The sequence below is a fragment of the Neodiprion fabricii genome, chromosome 3, assembly GCF_021155785.1.
Source record: "Neodiprion fabricii isolate iyNeoFabr1 chromosome 3, iyNeoFabr1.1, whole genome shotgun sequence".
In the NCBI taxonomy this organism is placed as follows: domain Eukaryota; kingdom Metazoa; phylum Arthropoda; class Insecta; order Hymenoptera; family Diprionidae; genus Neodiprion; species Neodiprion fabricii.
Window position 1 is genome coordinate 34398678 of NC_060241.1, and position 14691 is coordinate 34413368.

Here is a 14691-nt window from a genome sequence, read left to right on the forward strand (position 1 = left end):
CAAGAAGTTGCGGTCGTGCGGAATGAGGGAAAAAATTCGCGACCCGTTTGCTAACGGAAGGATGACGAACTTTGATCAGGGAATACCGGTGACAGATTGAGTTTCCAAGCTGACGTACAAGCGACGCCTCTCGAGGGAACGAACATCAGCTTTCAAGAGGGCGGACAATTTGATCCCCGAGCTCATACTTTTCCCCAATAAAGATTAGCTTGTTGGTCGCGAGGAGAGGGGCGATCATCAGACGGCAAAGATCTCTTGGCGAAAACTCGAAGTATCGCGTCAATTTGTTATGCGGAATTAGATCTGCTTTTCATTAATTCTGCACCGGCTGCTTGCCAGTTAATTGAGAGACCGATGTCTTTGTTAGCGCTTAATGAATTACCTTCAGCGTCGACCCTTCTGGTAGAAATGAGCGGTATCGTTGAAACTGCCTGGATGTTTCCGCCTCGCGTGCCTGTCAGATTAAGTGCAACATTCACAGAGAACGAATTTCCGTACCTACGAAGACGAAGCTTCTCTTTTTTTTTTTTATCCAGGAGTTCCGTAAGAGGATTGTCTTCTGGCTCCTTGGCTCTAGTTATGCCTCCAGCGCCAGACGTGACACGATAAAGGGGCCAATGATCTCCGCTCGACTCTCTCTACTATCTCATTTCGAACATTTTCGCGAGAAATAAGATCTGAGAAACTGACTCATATTTCTCTTCAACAAGCTGCGCCGACGCCACAGGTGGTAGATCAAAACGCAGGGTGTATAAATATAAGTGTGGAACATGAGTCAAGAAATTTTGCTGAGGAAATGTTTTTTCGCCACAGGAACACTGAATTCTTCTTCAATATTTCATTTCTGATTATAGTGGATACTTAAGAGAATAAGAGGGTACAGTGTTGGCGCCCCGACCTGTGTTTGTGTGTGAAAATGTAATCAAGATATGTCCGTGACCGACAAGAAAGTTATCCCAGGTCGATCTCTCCAATTTTGGTCTAGTACACACACGTTTTAGCGCGTCGAAAACTAAGCGTCACGTATTTTTGTTTTATAGGCCATGAAACAGTTTGAGGGGATGGAAACGAGGGAGATTTTCCCAAGGATGGGCATCCATCGAAATGATTTCTCGATGTATTTAAACGAAACCAACGCTGAAACGATTCATTCATTAATAGAACCATTACAGCGTTGCTTTCATTTAAATCTTTGGCGGTCGGTTTTACCCCTTTGGAATGTTTTATGGCCCATTAAAAAAAATACTTGTCGCTTAGTTTTCGATTTACTACGACATGTATGAACTATTAGGTACAAAGTCAGAAAGATCGTCCTGCGATACCTTCTTTGTAAATAGTGACTATATCTTAAGGTGTCTAAAAGTAAACATTCGTCAAAACTTTGTCTGCGGCTCCTCAGGATTCGTCGACACTTTCCATACAGACAATTGGAAAACGAAATCATAACTCGACGACCCGCTCGACGTGCTCACCTTTCATTTGTGCCTTGGTGATGGTGCTCCTCGGCCCCTTTTCATGGTGGCTCTTGGTGGCGGAGGCGGAACGTTGCGGTGTGGCGGGTAGGGCGAAGAGGAGGTTGGCCGGAAGTCTTGTTGCGCCCGACGGTGTGCTCGGTGTGTTCGAGGTGGGGAAGCTCACGTTACCCGGAACCGTCGTCACAGGAACCGGAAGCGGCAGTGGTAGGGCATAACTGTCCAAAGTTTCCTCCGGCGACGCGATCTGCATCGACGATGACGATATCATTGGTAATTTTGATGGTCCGCCCGCCACTTCGTCCCCCGCACTGCCGCCGACCACTCCGCTGGTTTGCCGCGTCTGAAAAATCGGGGAATTTCTCTTTCAAAATGTCTCTTCAATTTTCCGATTCGAGATGTGAATTCTCGTTGAATTCCGTCGGTCCTTGAACACTTTTCGTTACACCTATAATACCTGAAATCGATTTGACTATTCCGTGAGGGACGGAATTAATCGACGTAGTCAACTGTGAGAGCGTTTACCGCAAGAAAAAAAACCTTTGACGTGAAATAATTGGGTTTCAGCCTGCCTGATATTTTTATTCCTACTTTCTGGATCGTTGTAAATTGTTTGGAGGGGAACCCCAAACATCCTTGTACCTACGCAACAATATATATCCGGTATAAAACGAAACGACGGAGGAGGCAATCGAGCGATACTTTAGGCGGTTCTCAAAGAGGGTGGGAAAAGTCCGGAACGATTCGAGCTGAGACCCTAAACGAAATTACTATTGGCTTGAGGAAGTTGCCGGTATTGGCCACTTCTCCCTCTGAGGTCCTGCTTTTCCTGGTCACATGTGACCGATTGAGACTCGATCGTTCCCTAAGTGCGTTGTATAACACGCCTGCGACTCGTGAAGGGTGCCTTTATGGACTCTTTTGAATACGAAAAGGACCAATCGATTTCTCGACAGCGAATTGACGTGTTTTCGATAAAATAAATGCCCCGCGAACTCGACAAAAACAGAGAGAGGAAGAAAATGAATGAGTTTGCTGATAAAATTTCGGGGAACCTGGGATAATGGGAGCCTGCGGGTAATGAGAGCAGTGTAAAAATGGATTTTTCCAATGATCGTATTTTTACAATTATATAATATAAATTATGAGTTTCGTTAACAATTTACTTTACTAGCCTCTCATTCCCCCACGCCCCCCTGCCCAAAAGTTTTGCTGTAATATATATATTTCCGAATCAAATTTCCGAAGAAAATTTTTCATTCCGATTAATTGACTTTCTGAAATAGGTCAATCGTCAAAAATATGATTGTATTTTTTTGGTGTAAGTTTAATTTTTGTTAGAATTCTGTCACACAAACAGCGGCAAAGTTATTGCTTCAAGAATTTTTTTCGAGTAGATCGTAGGTGCACGAAATGGCGAGGCCATTAGGAAGTGGCTTTCTTATTTGGTTAACAAGCTAAGAGACGGACTTGAGTTCAGGGAAAATTTTTTTCTGTCAAGTATCCGGGCTCCAGGTTCGATACAAATTTACTTTGTTTCCTCCTCTCAGTTCGCCGATATATAGCTGCAGAGATGGCTGATCGAAGATTCTATCCCGTGATGCTAATACAAGATCAAATTTCGTTTCACCGTCCACGTCAGTCGTTGCACGGGGATTCCGGCGAATAAACCGAGCGAGATACCTAAAAGATCGAGCTTTGTATAAAGGAAAACGGTAGAATTGGCTCAATTCTGCGACAGGGTGTACAGAGTTGTTTTTTCTTTGATTTTCTTTTGCAATAGAAGGTCACAGATGCGTTTCGACAAGTCAGTGATTCAGAGAACAGGTAAAATGAATGTTTCTATTAGCTTGCAATATTCTTCGAATAGCTTGCAATATCTTTCAACGAGCTTCGACAAGTATCTTGCACCTTTGAAGCATCCGCACAGTCTGTCTCACGGATGGCGGTATTCTTCCATTGGCAGAGTTTCGAAATTTCGCGTGTCACTTCGCATTTTATCATTGTGCTCGGCCGAATATCGAGATCGGCAGGATCCAATTCTGATCCGTTTGTTCTTCAGATGCCAAAAACATTCGTGTTTTGATATGCGGATCAAATTCAAATACGCCGGGCTCAAACTTCACGATGTATAAATGCAGATATAATAATAACAACGCTGATACTTTAGGAATATTTCAACGGAATAAGCGTCGAGCAGCATGGCCGGAGTTTCCTCGCTGTTATTTTGCAAACAATGTTCACTCCCAGACACATCCTTTTTTACGCACCAATTCGGGCGTTTAGGGAATAAAAATTACCTCTAAAATATAACCTGGAAAATCGATTTTGTTCAATTTCTGGGTAACAACGTGATAGTTTTTTTTAAAACTCATGTACTACATCATCGATTAAGTAAAATCGGTGAAACGCACCTGGGGTACTTTCATCATGAGTGCGGAAAAATTCAACCCTTCGAACTAGAATTTTCAAGTAAAGGAAAGTGCCGATAAACGGCACGGACAATTTAGCCCGGGGTAAGATCGAATTTAATCCCGGCGGGATGCAAACTTTCTCGAGGAATCCTGACCGAACCCGTCGGAAGCCGCTTGTCGCCGACGTGCCCTCAGCCAGCCACAGGTGGCAACGAAAGTCGCTGGTGTAAGATTTCCCACCCCCAGCATTCATAATTTCAAGACAAACGTTTAAACCTCGTAACTGTATTAGATTTCCGAAGCGTGTCGCCTAGCTGCGATTTTCCGGAACACATCGTTCGGGGGTTCAGAGGTACTGGATGAACGTAGATGGAATTCCCGGAATACGTTGTGCTTTTGGAATTGATCCAAGCACCGGGAATTTGCGGAATAGCTAACCAGTGAATTATGCGAGTCGAGCTGTTCTCTCGAGATAATATACGAAATTATAGGAATGCGCGTCGTTAAACGATGGAGATGAAAAGTTGGCGCGATTTTCATGATTGACCGAGTCGAACGACCGTAAAGATGCAAATGAACGGTGTAACGGAACGGTGGCGAAAAACATTCTGGAACTCCGTACGATGGTACAGAAAATGACTCGAGGATAGTAAGGAGTATGCTAATATGCCACCCTTGAGGCGGTCTTGATGAACCGGATCAAGCTCGGAGCCTTCTAAATCTCGACGGGAATCACCGAGCAACAGTAACGTTCAAGCCGGAGGAAATATACCTGGCTATGTATTACAGCGCGGTGCTCATCGCAGGATAGCGCTGTTATTTGGCAGTGGAAATTGAGTTCATAACGGCGACGAGAGACCCTAAAACCCACGCAAACGATCAACTCGCCCTTTGAAACCGAGACCCGTAGTAAATGAAGGCTAATGAGGTAATGTCGTAATTATCTCCTAATTACCGACAGAATTGATTTTGCTCAGACGAATCCTCCTCCTTACCGTTTAACCAACGAAACGTCGTAATCTTTGGAATTTTGAGTAGCGCGATGCAGCGAGTATATGTATACAGCAATTAACGATGGATCGAGAAAGAGTTTCTAATTGGATGGACGAACGGACGAATTGCGGTAATGAAATTGAATACGACCGAACGTGTTTTGAAAATGGAATTCGCATTGCCGAACAAACAGGTATTATCGATTGGCGGAAAATGTGTGTGTGTGTGTGTGTGTGTCGAATGTTACGCATAAGATACTATTGGATGCGTGGAAAACAGCCGGGTGAATCGGACGTTAAGGTGGATAACGAGTATGGCGAGAATTATTGAATAATACATTCGCAACTTGATTATACTTGTTTTCATACAACCCAACCTAATCCTAACTCACAAACCCGTAAGCGACTTCGGACCTTTATTACCGTCATTAATCACAGCCCAATTGACTCCTCGGCAACGGTATATTACACGAATGAAATTACCGTGGGTCAAGAAGCGAAAAAGCGGAGTTTGAAGTTTCATATCCAAAGTGGAATTCACGAAATTGAATGAGGAGGGTAAAAAAGAGAAGAAAACAACCGTGAAATTGCGCACATATTTTCTCATGTCGCAAAAGAGTTTCGCATAATTCAGGAACGATTTACGCGGGCGGTAAAACTTTTTACGTTCAGCAGCGTGTGGTGGAAAATATATGAAAAATAATGCACCCTACACGCGACGAAGGAAATAACTGTTCGCAAACTCATTTTTTCCTCTACAAGAGAGTGTTGTAATATTTGGTGTGTTTTTAAACGTGCCTGTACAAGGAAATTCGGAAAATTTAGTAACCGCTTATCGCAATCCAAGCTTGCGGATTCCGGTAATCGAGACTATAACTCGAGTGGAAATTGAAAGCGTCAAATGTCGGACAGGTCGCGGTGAAAGCAAATATCGAAAAGCGGAGTGTCGGGTGTTTCCAGCAGGTGTGAAATATCGCAACGATTAGGAAAAGGTGGATATTGTGAGACGTAATTGGCCGCGATGTTATCGCCAATGACAACTTTGAACAGCAACGGCGGCTTATAGCTGCACGACAGTAATTAGAACGTCCTCGGCACGCGAATATTCGCGCTGAATGTTGTTTGCATTTTAACAAAACGACCGCCTAGCGGGCGTCGTATCATTCAGGCAAACACGGACTCGCGTTTTTACCGTGAAAGCTTGCGAGTCGTTATCTCTTCCTCGCTCACGCCGCTTTAATGGACACTCATCCTTCCCGAGTAATCGCGTCCAGTCCGTTTATCGACCCGATCCTACCTCGCATTTTCTCCCATACGTTACAGGTGTGCGTGCTCGTCGGACGTTACGACGTTTATGTTCACCTCGAAGCCGACTTGTGTCGTCCCTTCGAAGGCGTCGGAATCCGCAGTCGGGCCGCGGCCGTGACGCCGTGCGTCGCGACGCCAGCCCCTCTCGTCCGGTTTCTTCGATCTCGTAAGTCACGATTTTTACAAGTTGGAACAGTTTCGAGGGAATAAAGTTTACTGTAATGTCAATATGCGATCAGAGGACAAGTCGGTGAAGCTCCGAACTCTTTTAATTTACGATTGTTCGTATTGATACGAATTATTTCAACAATAAATGCAGGAAGATTCAATTTCTGAAAGAATTTTTATATTCTATTTTAACATCTTTGTTATTTTATAAGCGTATCTTTTTTTATCATTTCTAATTATTTGAAATTTTGATATCAAAATTTGCGATGGTTTTGGAGGACGCTCATTTTTTACACGATTAGAACCAGTGTCTAAAGACTTTTTGAGTAAAATCTGTTCGAAAAGGAAGTAGCGTTATACTTGTTTTACGAACGTCTACTGTTAGCATAAATTTCATGTCCATTAAAAAAGTTTCACTGACGTGTGCTCTAAACGAAACGTAATTTATTTGGAACGAGTACTTCTGATTTGATTACATAATTCGTTGGCCTATAAACTGAAATTTACATCATCAGGTTCTTATTCGAACGAACCTTTCCTGATCTGGGTGTAACCGCAGCAATAATGGAAGCTAATTGTCTTTCTATTTGAAATTGCGAGATCAATTTTTCGCCATTGTTAGAGTAATGCAACGTAACTTTTTCGTGGTTTCAAGGTTCAATTAAAAATACTCTTACTGTCAGATTGAATAAAAGACTTCCAATTTCGTGAACCCGTCGTATTAAACTTTAACTGAAACGAAAGGGACTCGATATAAACAAAGCGGATGTATAATTCTCATTTTGGGAGCAAAGTCACGACGTGGGATTCGTTTTAACGGAGTCGTCTGCTAAGATTTATCGGTTCGAAATCATGCCGCGAGTGATTAACCTTCGAGAGAGCGAATAGCCGTTGTTAACTTAATCGCATCAAATTTCCCATTACCTACTTCGGCGACCGTTTGCCTTATGCCCCCGAAACTTTTCGGCTTATGCCTCGTTCTCGGTAAGCCAGCTTCTGTTTTTTGCCTGCAGCGCTGCTACCTTGAGCCATCACTTGGAAACTTTATTGGGTTATATACTCATACTTTTGATGGTTCGGTGATGCTCCGGTTGTGAAAATCTGCGGATCCCACCCGGTGGCTTCTCTCCTCGAAAGGAAACCTCCGCTTTCTCGTCCCTCTCCCTTCAAAGAAGATCCGAAATCAATTTCACGCGCGTGGTTCATTGTTTCAAAGAAAGAAATGACCGGCTTTCGAAACAGTTCAATAATCCCGCTTCGCGCTTTTTCTGCAACTCGGCAAAAATTGCGGGCTGGTGAAATTTAACGCTAGTCGAGTTAGCGCGGATTAGCATTAATCACAAGGTTAGCGTTACCTGGATCCTGCCTGGAACCTGGCCGTTCACGTTCTCTGAATATTTCACATCGCTCACGGACAATCTCTTCGAGCCATTCGATTACAAATCGTTCGAACGCGACGAGACGCCGAGGCTTCAAATTGATCACGATTTTTTACTCGATGTTACGTGACAAATATCTCACATAATATTGGCACGGATTTTGCTTTACCGTAGAGAATTTGATCGAGCGAATCAGCTCGCCTCGAATCAATCTGTGTTGTAAGCTCCTTTGCCTCGCAGAGCTCAAGCTCAATTTTTTCTTCATCTCAAATTTTCGTCCCAGGTTAATAGAGTCTGCGTCTTCGGAGTTTTGAATTTAGGTCTCCATTTTCACGGTTCGCGAGCTTTTCTCCTGCGGACAATGTTCATCTTGAAAGCTCGGTCCGGTCAATTTTTAAAAAAGTTTCAACAACACTCGCAACTAATCTTCGTCTCTTTACATGGATTTTTTTTCTTATACACCGTGGACTTTGTATATTCTTTCAAGGTCGAACCGCAAATTTTAATATATATACAAAAAATATATATATATATTATGTATATCAGTATAGATACTCGTTTCCTTTTTTCTTGCCGGGACACTTTTTACCGGAGTCAATGAAGCGCCGCATGCTAAAAATCTTCCTCTCCACATTTCTCATGGTCTTTTTTTCATTATCTTTACTCACCCTTGTAATATTTTTTGTCTTGATTTACACAGCTTTCCTTGGGCTACTAAAAATCCAGAGTTGATTATTTCGTTACGTCTACCTATATTTGATATAATGAGGGGATTACATGTCTCCTTTATTTCTTCGTCCCCTCTGTCTCTGACCCAGCTTTTTAGCGGCAATAAAACACTCCGAACTCTACTGGAGACCATTCAGCAATGTCGATTTTCGACGCTCAGAGTTCAACCGAGGATTCCTGTTAAATTGTCACTATGTTCGTTGGAGCTGATCTGTAATGGGGCGCGTCGTTTGAACTAGATTAAAACGACCTTCGTGCCCGAGAATCGCGTGCATTCTTTCACGGATCATTTCATCCGCCATCCACCTCCCTCGCATTGCTTCGCAGGATCGATCTTTCACCTGTTTCACGTTCGAAATTCGTCCGCAGAATACATGTACTTGTAACGAACGATTAATTAGGCCACAAAACCACCCGCTAATTACTCGTGAATTATTCTATTAGTCTTACACAAAAGAAGGTTACTTCCGTATGTGCAAAGTTATACCCAGAATGTTATTCTGGATCCATGAAACTAACGGTGAAAATTCTCTCCTTTAACGGCCAGCGAAGAACACAAGATTTCCGACTTCGGCACCGTTCACCTTGCGATAAATTCTTCGAAAATTGGCGAACCGAGATCTACGTGGAAGCTGCTCTTCCGCTTATCTGGATTGGAGTGGTAACAACGCGAGATGCGCTGCCGCAAATGATTCCAATCCACCCAACAATGGACCGTAAGCTGACAACGAACCGATCGAGTTTTACTGCCTGCTCGGCGACTAGACAAAACTTCTACAGATGGCACATTTAACCCTTGTCGCTATTCAGCTGCGATTTTTCACTCGTGTACGTGAAATACACGATGATTCCTCAGTTTCGTTAAGCACAATGAGAGATCTCAGTTTCTGAAAAATTCTACAACTCATCCAACGTTGACGCATATCTTTGCTGGGAAAGCTGCGATAGCGGAAACGCTAATGAAACGAATGTATTTTTCTTTGTGGCAATTAACCTGCAATTAACACGGGACATAAATTAGCTGCGTTACGATTCCGTCCACCACAATTTTTAACGATAGTAATACGGTATGAGAATTACTCTCTGATTATAATATTCGGAAATAAATGTGCGGTTTGTGTTATGACGATAATTAAATTGTGCTTCGATTTTTTTTTTATGAAAACAGATACTCAACCGAGAGTTGGATGCGGAATTACGACAATTATCAATGGCTATAACATACAGTTTATTTCACCATAGATACACGTAGAATTATATGTTTATCGAAACACGTAATAACTGCAAGAATTTACGGATGCTGAGTTAATTACATTTTCAAAATTGTTGTATTGATTCACCAAGCGTCAGGCAGGCACCGAATATGATCGGTTTACTATCTGTTATTGGATTTTTACGAGTAGCCAAAGGTTGCTTCTGTATTGTCCGGCTGCGGAGCGGATATGAGCCCATCTGTTCATAATTACGAATTAATCATTAGCTGTTGGGTTTCGATGTGGTTAACGTTGACGAACACTAATGACGGGTTGAGTTTGATTGTTGTTCATGTTAGTCACGTTATTATAGCGTTTTCGTGATTGGTGTTTGTGATTTGCAAACTTAATGGTAGAGGGGAGAAAACCGAGTGTTTAAATAAATATTCCCGCACTTGATTTCGCGCGTTATGTATTAACTTTTGGGGATTAGAAATAAAACAAGTCATGGGTGTCTATACTGTCGATGTTGCCTGAATGTTATACTTATAAGTGTCTGTGTGTTACGGAGTTGAATAGTTAATCGTTTGATGCAGTTAGAAATTTTGCCAAAACTCATTTTAGTGTTGCCCAAATTACACGCAAATACTGTAAACATTTTTCCTCACGAATCGATAATGCAGCATAATAAATATTATCTAGACTTATCTGTAATCAACCAGTAATTTAATCGAGCGTGTAACTTTTCGCAGTCGTCTATATTAGATACGTAGCTTCGGAGTGCGAGGATAGTATGTATTTAGAAAATTGATAATAAAATATATAGCGTGTGGTTTGAAAGTTTGTAATTTTATTACCCTCCGGCACTTATTGTGAGTGCAAATAATAAAGAAAGAGAGAAAAGAAATCAATTCCTTGGCTGCTTCAAGAGATACTAAAAACGACGATCGCTGGTATAAAGTAAGAGCAGAAGTTACGGAGGGCTATCATACCCACTTACATCTACAGACACCCCGAAGAATCAAGTTAACCGAAGTCGATATTGGATTAAATTCGTACCGAGTGAACCAATCCGAAAAGTCAACATGAAAAATTTTATCGTATACGAATTTTACGATCGTATACTTCATCACGACTGGTATGAGAGCGAATGTATTATTTGTTTACAATAATGTTTTTGTAGAGGACTTTTTCAATGGCTTCGGGTCCATTTCAATCCTCGACCATCAATTTTGCTCTTGGTATGATATAAATTTTATACAATATGTTCCTGTTAAAAAAGAAGGCAATCCTCGTTTTCAGCTTGTCAGATTCGAATCATAATCCGTTATCAATCTCAATCCCAACGACAAAATATGAAACAATCGCACAATCATTGACCCATCATATTCAATAGATCGGAAAATTTCTGAGTACAACTTCACTGATCGATCTTGTATAGAGGATTCTAAAAATCTCCAAATGTAATGTTATTCGGCATGGGGGTAAATTTTTGCGCTGTGAATTGTTCCATTGTTCCATATTACTACATCTCTTTAAATTCTCGAAAGCCGTGCAATTGGCGTCGATATTTTAATAGGTCATAGCGGAAGCCCCGTCACCCTTCGAAGAAGAAGAATAGGTCAGATTCGGAGGTCAAGGCCGAATAGATGTGCCTTGCCGAATAGCCGTTCCTTGTTGCACGTATCATAGAATTCAAGCAAACGTAGAATCCGAAGGCAACGACAATCCTTAGTCTTGGTTCAAACTTTATTTATTTAAAGAAACGTCATTCGTCCATGTCGGAATTAGGGTAGTTCAAATAGAATGTTTTCCGTTTACAGTTAGCTCCGAAGTTCAAACTAGTTTTATCCACGTCTTGCGAAAATTGAACTAAAGCTAGTGATTGTAAGACTGGGATGTCGGTGGGTGCAGATATCTAATAAACTTTTGCGGCACACCGCAATTTTCGATGAAAAAAAATTTTTTTTTTTCATTCTCTTCGATTCGTTCCGACGAACGACACCATTGTTGAACGTGAATGGTCTGAAGTGGTTCGGTGTCCTCGAACCACGAAGACGAGGGGATGCCGAAGAGCGAATAGAAGCCGTGGCTATACATGTTTGAAGTAGCAGGCAGCAAGCAGCGTAGCCAAAAACTCGGCGGAAATGCGCCGCGATTGTTATCCGCAATTCCGTAGGTATTCCGCCCGAAAGAGTTTTAAAAAATTGCAAATATTCTGCGCACATTCAGGTCGTTGGATCCGAAAAATCGAGACCTTTTGCACTCGACCCGTTTCACGAGTTCGAACGAAACGCTGCCGCCAGCAATTGAATCGGTTCGATTTATAATCGACGCAGTGATAGTTGTGAAAAATTTTCAAGTCGGCACAGAGGCGAAGTTGGCTGTGATTGAGTGGATGGTGGTCGAGGAGTGCGCAGCGCGACCCTGAGGAGGGTCACACGAAAGTCAAAACGAAGAGATGAGAGAGACACCAACGTTACCTCAAGTGTCCTTGCTTGGGATCAGTAGACGGATGCCGAAAGAATGGAATCTCAGGCAGAAGAAGTCTCTTTGCCAAAGGGGTGAAAATATGAAGGGTGAAAAAGTCGGAATGGTTTCACCGACTCCCAGAGGAACATTTTCTCCTACAAAGTGTTAATCATTTTTAGACTTCTCGTCGCGTTACACCGTCTTTGTGACACCGTATCTCCCTTCTATTAGATTTTCAGCTGCGGCAGCTTTGATTAGTATTCATAGCCATAAAACGGGTGCATTATACTAGGTATATACTCACGTCGTTACCCTGAAGAGAAATAAGACTCTGTCCTGACGCCGCGTTATATCTCGTATACACTTTATATGGAAACATGGACAGGGTCGTAAGATTTCAGCGAACCTTTCGTGTAAATCTCCAGGCTCACGGAGATCTCGGTGGGTTCATTCGCTGCCGACACGTTTTCGTATATACGGGAGACCTCGTGTCGGGTTTATGGTTATTTCGGACAACGCCGAAGACGCCGGGTTAATTTCACCCGGCCCCCTGAGGCCTCGAGATCAAACGTCGCCTAAACTCGATATTAATGCAGTATACGATTGCGTAATCTGGGAGTAAGATCGCCTGGTTAATTAGTCGGAAAATTCCCCGTTGAGTTACAGTTTTTTTCGTTTCCATTTCCGCAGTGTCGAAAAGATTTTAGGGTAAACGGTAACGGTTCGGCCGAGCTTTCCTTCCGCCTGAAACTTTTCCAGTATTTCTGTGACTCGAAATCAGGCATGGATTTCCGAGGCGGTTGATGCGATTACGATCCTTCGGGGCTCTCGAGAAAAAATTGACCGATCAATTAGCAGAAAACATCGTAGCTATCTGATCGGAAATAATTGCCATTTAGGGTCATCCGCTTTTAGGATTCGCCGGTTAATTAAAGCTTCCGCGGAAGTCAGTCGTCGGGAAAGGCTGGGGAAAATTTGCTCCGTTGAACAAAACCGCGCATCGTTTCTGTTAGGATAAAATGATCGTTCGGCGCCTGTCATCCAGTTTCGTGACGAAGTTATTCGAAAGACGTCGTCATTCTTCCGACGGTTTTTTGCTCCGTCCAGAAAAATGTCGGGTCACGTTGTCGAGGCGAGGCTCGCGGCAGGGGTTGGAATGCAAGGGGATGGGGTGGCATGGAAGCTGAAAGAAACCCGGTGTGTTTCCTCGCCCTAATGATCCTCGGGCGTCGACCCGATCCCAAGGGGCAAGACAGACAGGCTCATTTGGCGTCTCATTTTCGCTCCCTGCAGATACCCCCTTGTTTTAAACATACACATCGTCCATATATACACGAGCACCGTGCGGAGCACTCACTTTTTCACCGCGAAATGGATACATGGCCCATAAAAACCCGTGGAGTATTCTCTTCCCGCTAGCTTGCAGGGAGAAACACTGCACCCCATGGAATTCTATCTGTTACATCAAAGTGGATTACTATGGAATGCTCGACTTTGAATGCTTGAATGTTAAAGAGCAGCGTCAATTAGCGATACGTCAATATACGTCGCGGGGTGGTGGATGGTTTGTTTTTTCATCAGTTTAATCCATGGTTTACACCCACGTGTCCTGCCCCCGCGGGCGGATCGAAAAAGCGTTAATATAATCGGATTTCAATGTACAAGAGAACGTTAACGAATTAGCGTTATATATACACATGGATCGGAGATGCTGGTACGAAATTGGATTGGGTAATTGTTGCGAGATGATTGATCCAGTACCGTGTTTGTTTTTTATTTTCTTTTTTCGTTTTTGCTCTTAATTTTTTTCAAACTCGTATATCTCTCGATAATTTTCCTATAAATCTCGACTTTTATCGAATGCAATTTACCGCCTGCATGCCCAATTGTAACCAAGGCCTCACTGCGGCTGCCATTCGTCGATTATCACCAACTTCAAGCTGCAGCAATGCAATTCGAGGCTGGTCGCGACTATTAGCTGCTACGGAATGCATCGAAGTGTGGCAAGCTGTAAGCTCGTAGTTCTGGCATCAACGAGCGGCTGTATTTCAGGGACTGATTCACGCTGATTGGATAACCAATTATTCACCGGCAGTTCGATCCCCAGTTAGTCACTGCAGGAACGAACCTTTTAATCACAAAACCAGCACGAAGAGAGCAAGCATTTAAATTTATCTTGTACTTTGAAAGCAGTTTGTCATTTTACTGTTGTGTAGAAAATTTTACATCTGGGAGGGATGAAGCCTGCAGGCGGTATTGGGCTGCAGGAGAATTGTAAAGAAGAATCTCTTTTACTCAAATTGGAAGACTTTCGATTTGTCTCGCGAGATTTGCGGGCCTCGTGCTTTCTCCTTGGACCGTAAAAAATGAAGACGCATCGAGGCAACGGTCTGATGAATTTTTAGGGGAAACACGAATGTCGAATATTTCCGTTCCATTACTCCCTGAAGCTCGACCCGGCGGGATGAAGTAAGGAAAGTGGATGCGTTACGCCCACGACTGTAAATGTCGGAAGTATAATGTATAAAAGTAGCGGGGTTGCGTGCCCGAGCACAGATTCCCAC

General features: G+C 42.9%; 1 protein-coding gene and 1 long non-coding RNA gene across 4 annotated transcripts in view; one reads left to right on the forward strand and one right to left on the reverse strand.

The window, feature by feature from the left end:
- LOC124177959 (neo-calmodulin-like) overlaps window positions 1–14691 on the reverse strand; it is a 79845-nt gene that overhangs the window by 35587 nt on the left and 29567 nt on the right. For all 3 annotated transcript variants that reach the window (XM_046560956.1, XM_046560954.1, XM_046560955.1), the window contains one exon: window positions 1473–1815. In XM_046560956.1, coding sequence (XP_046416912.1) covers window positions 1473–1743 — 271 coding nt within the window. In that variant the 5' untranslated portion in view covers window positions 1744–1815. The remainder of the gene's footprint in view (window positions 1–1472; window positions 1816–14691) is intronic.
- Window positions 6125–10495, forward strand: LOC124177961. Its single transcript, XR_006869692.1, has 2 exons — window positions 6125–6352; window positions 9010–10495. It is a non-coding gene; the product is annotated as an uncharacterized LOC124177961 (long non-coding RNA).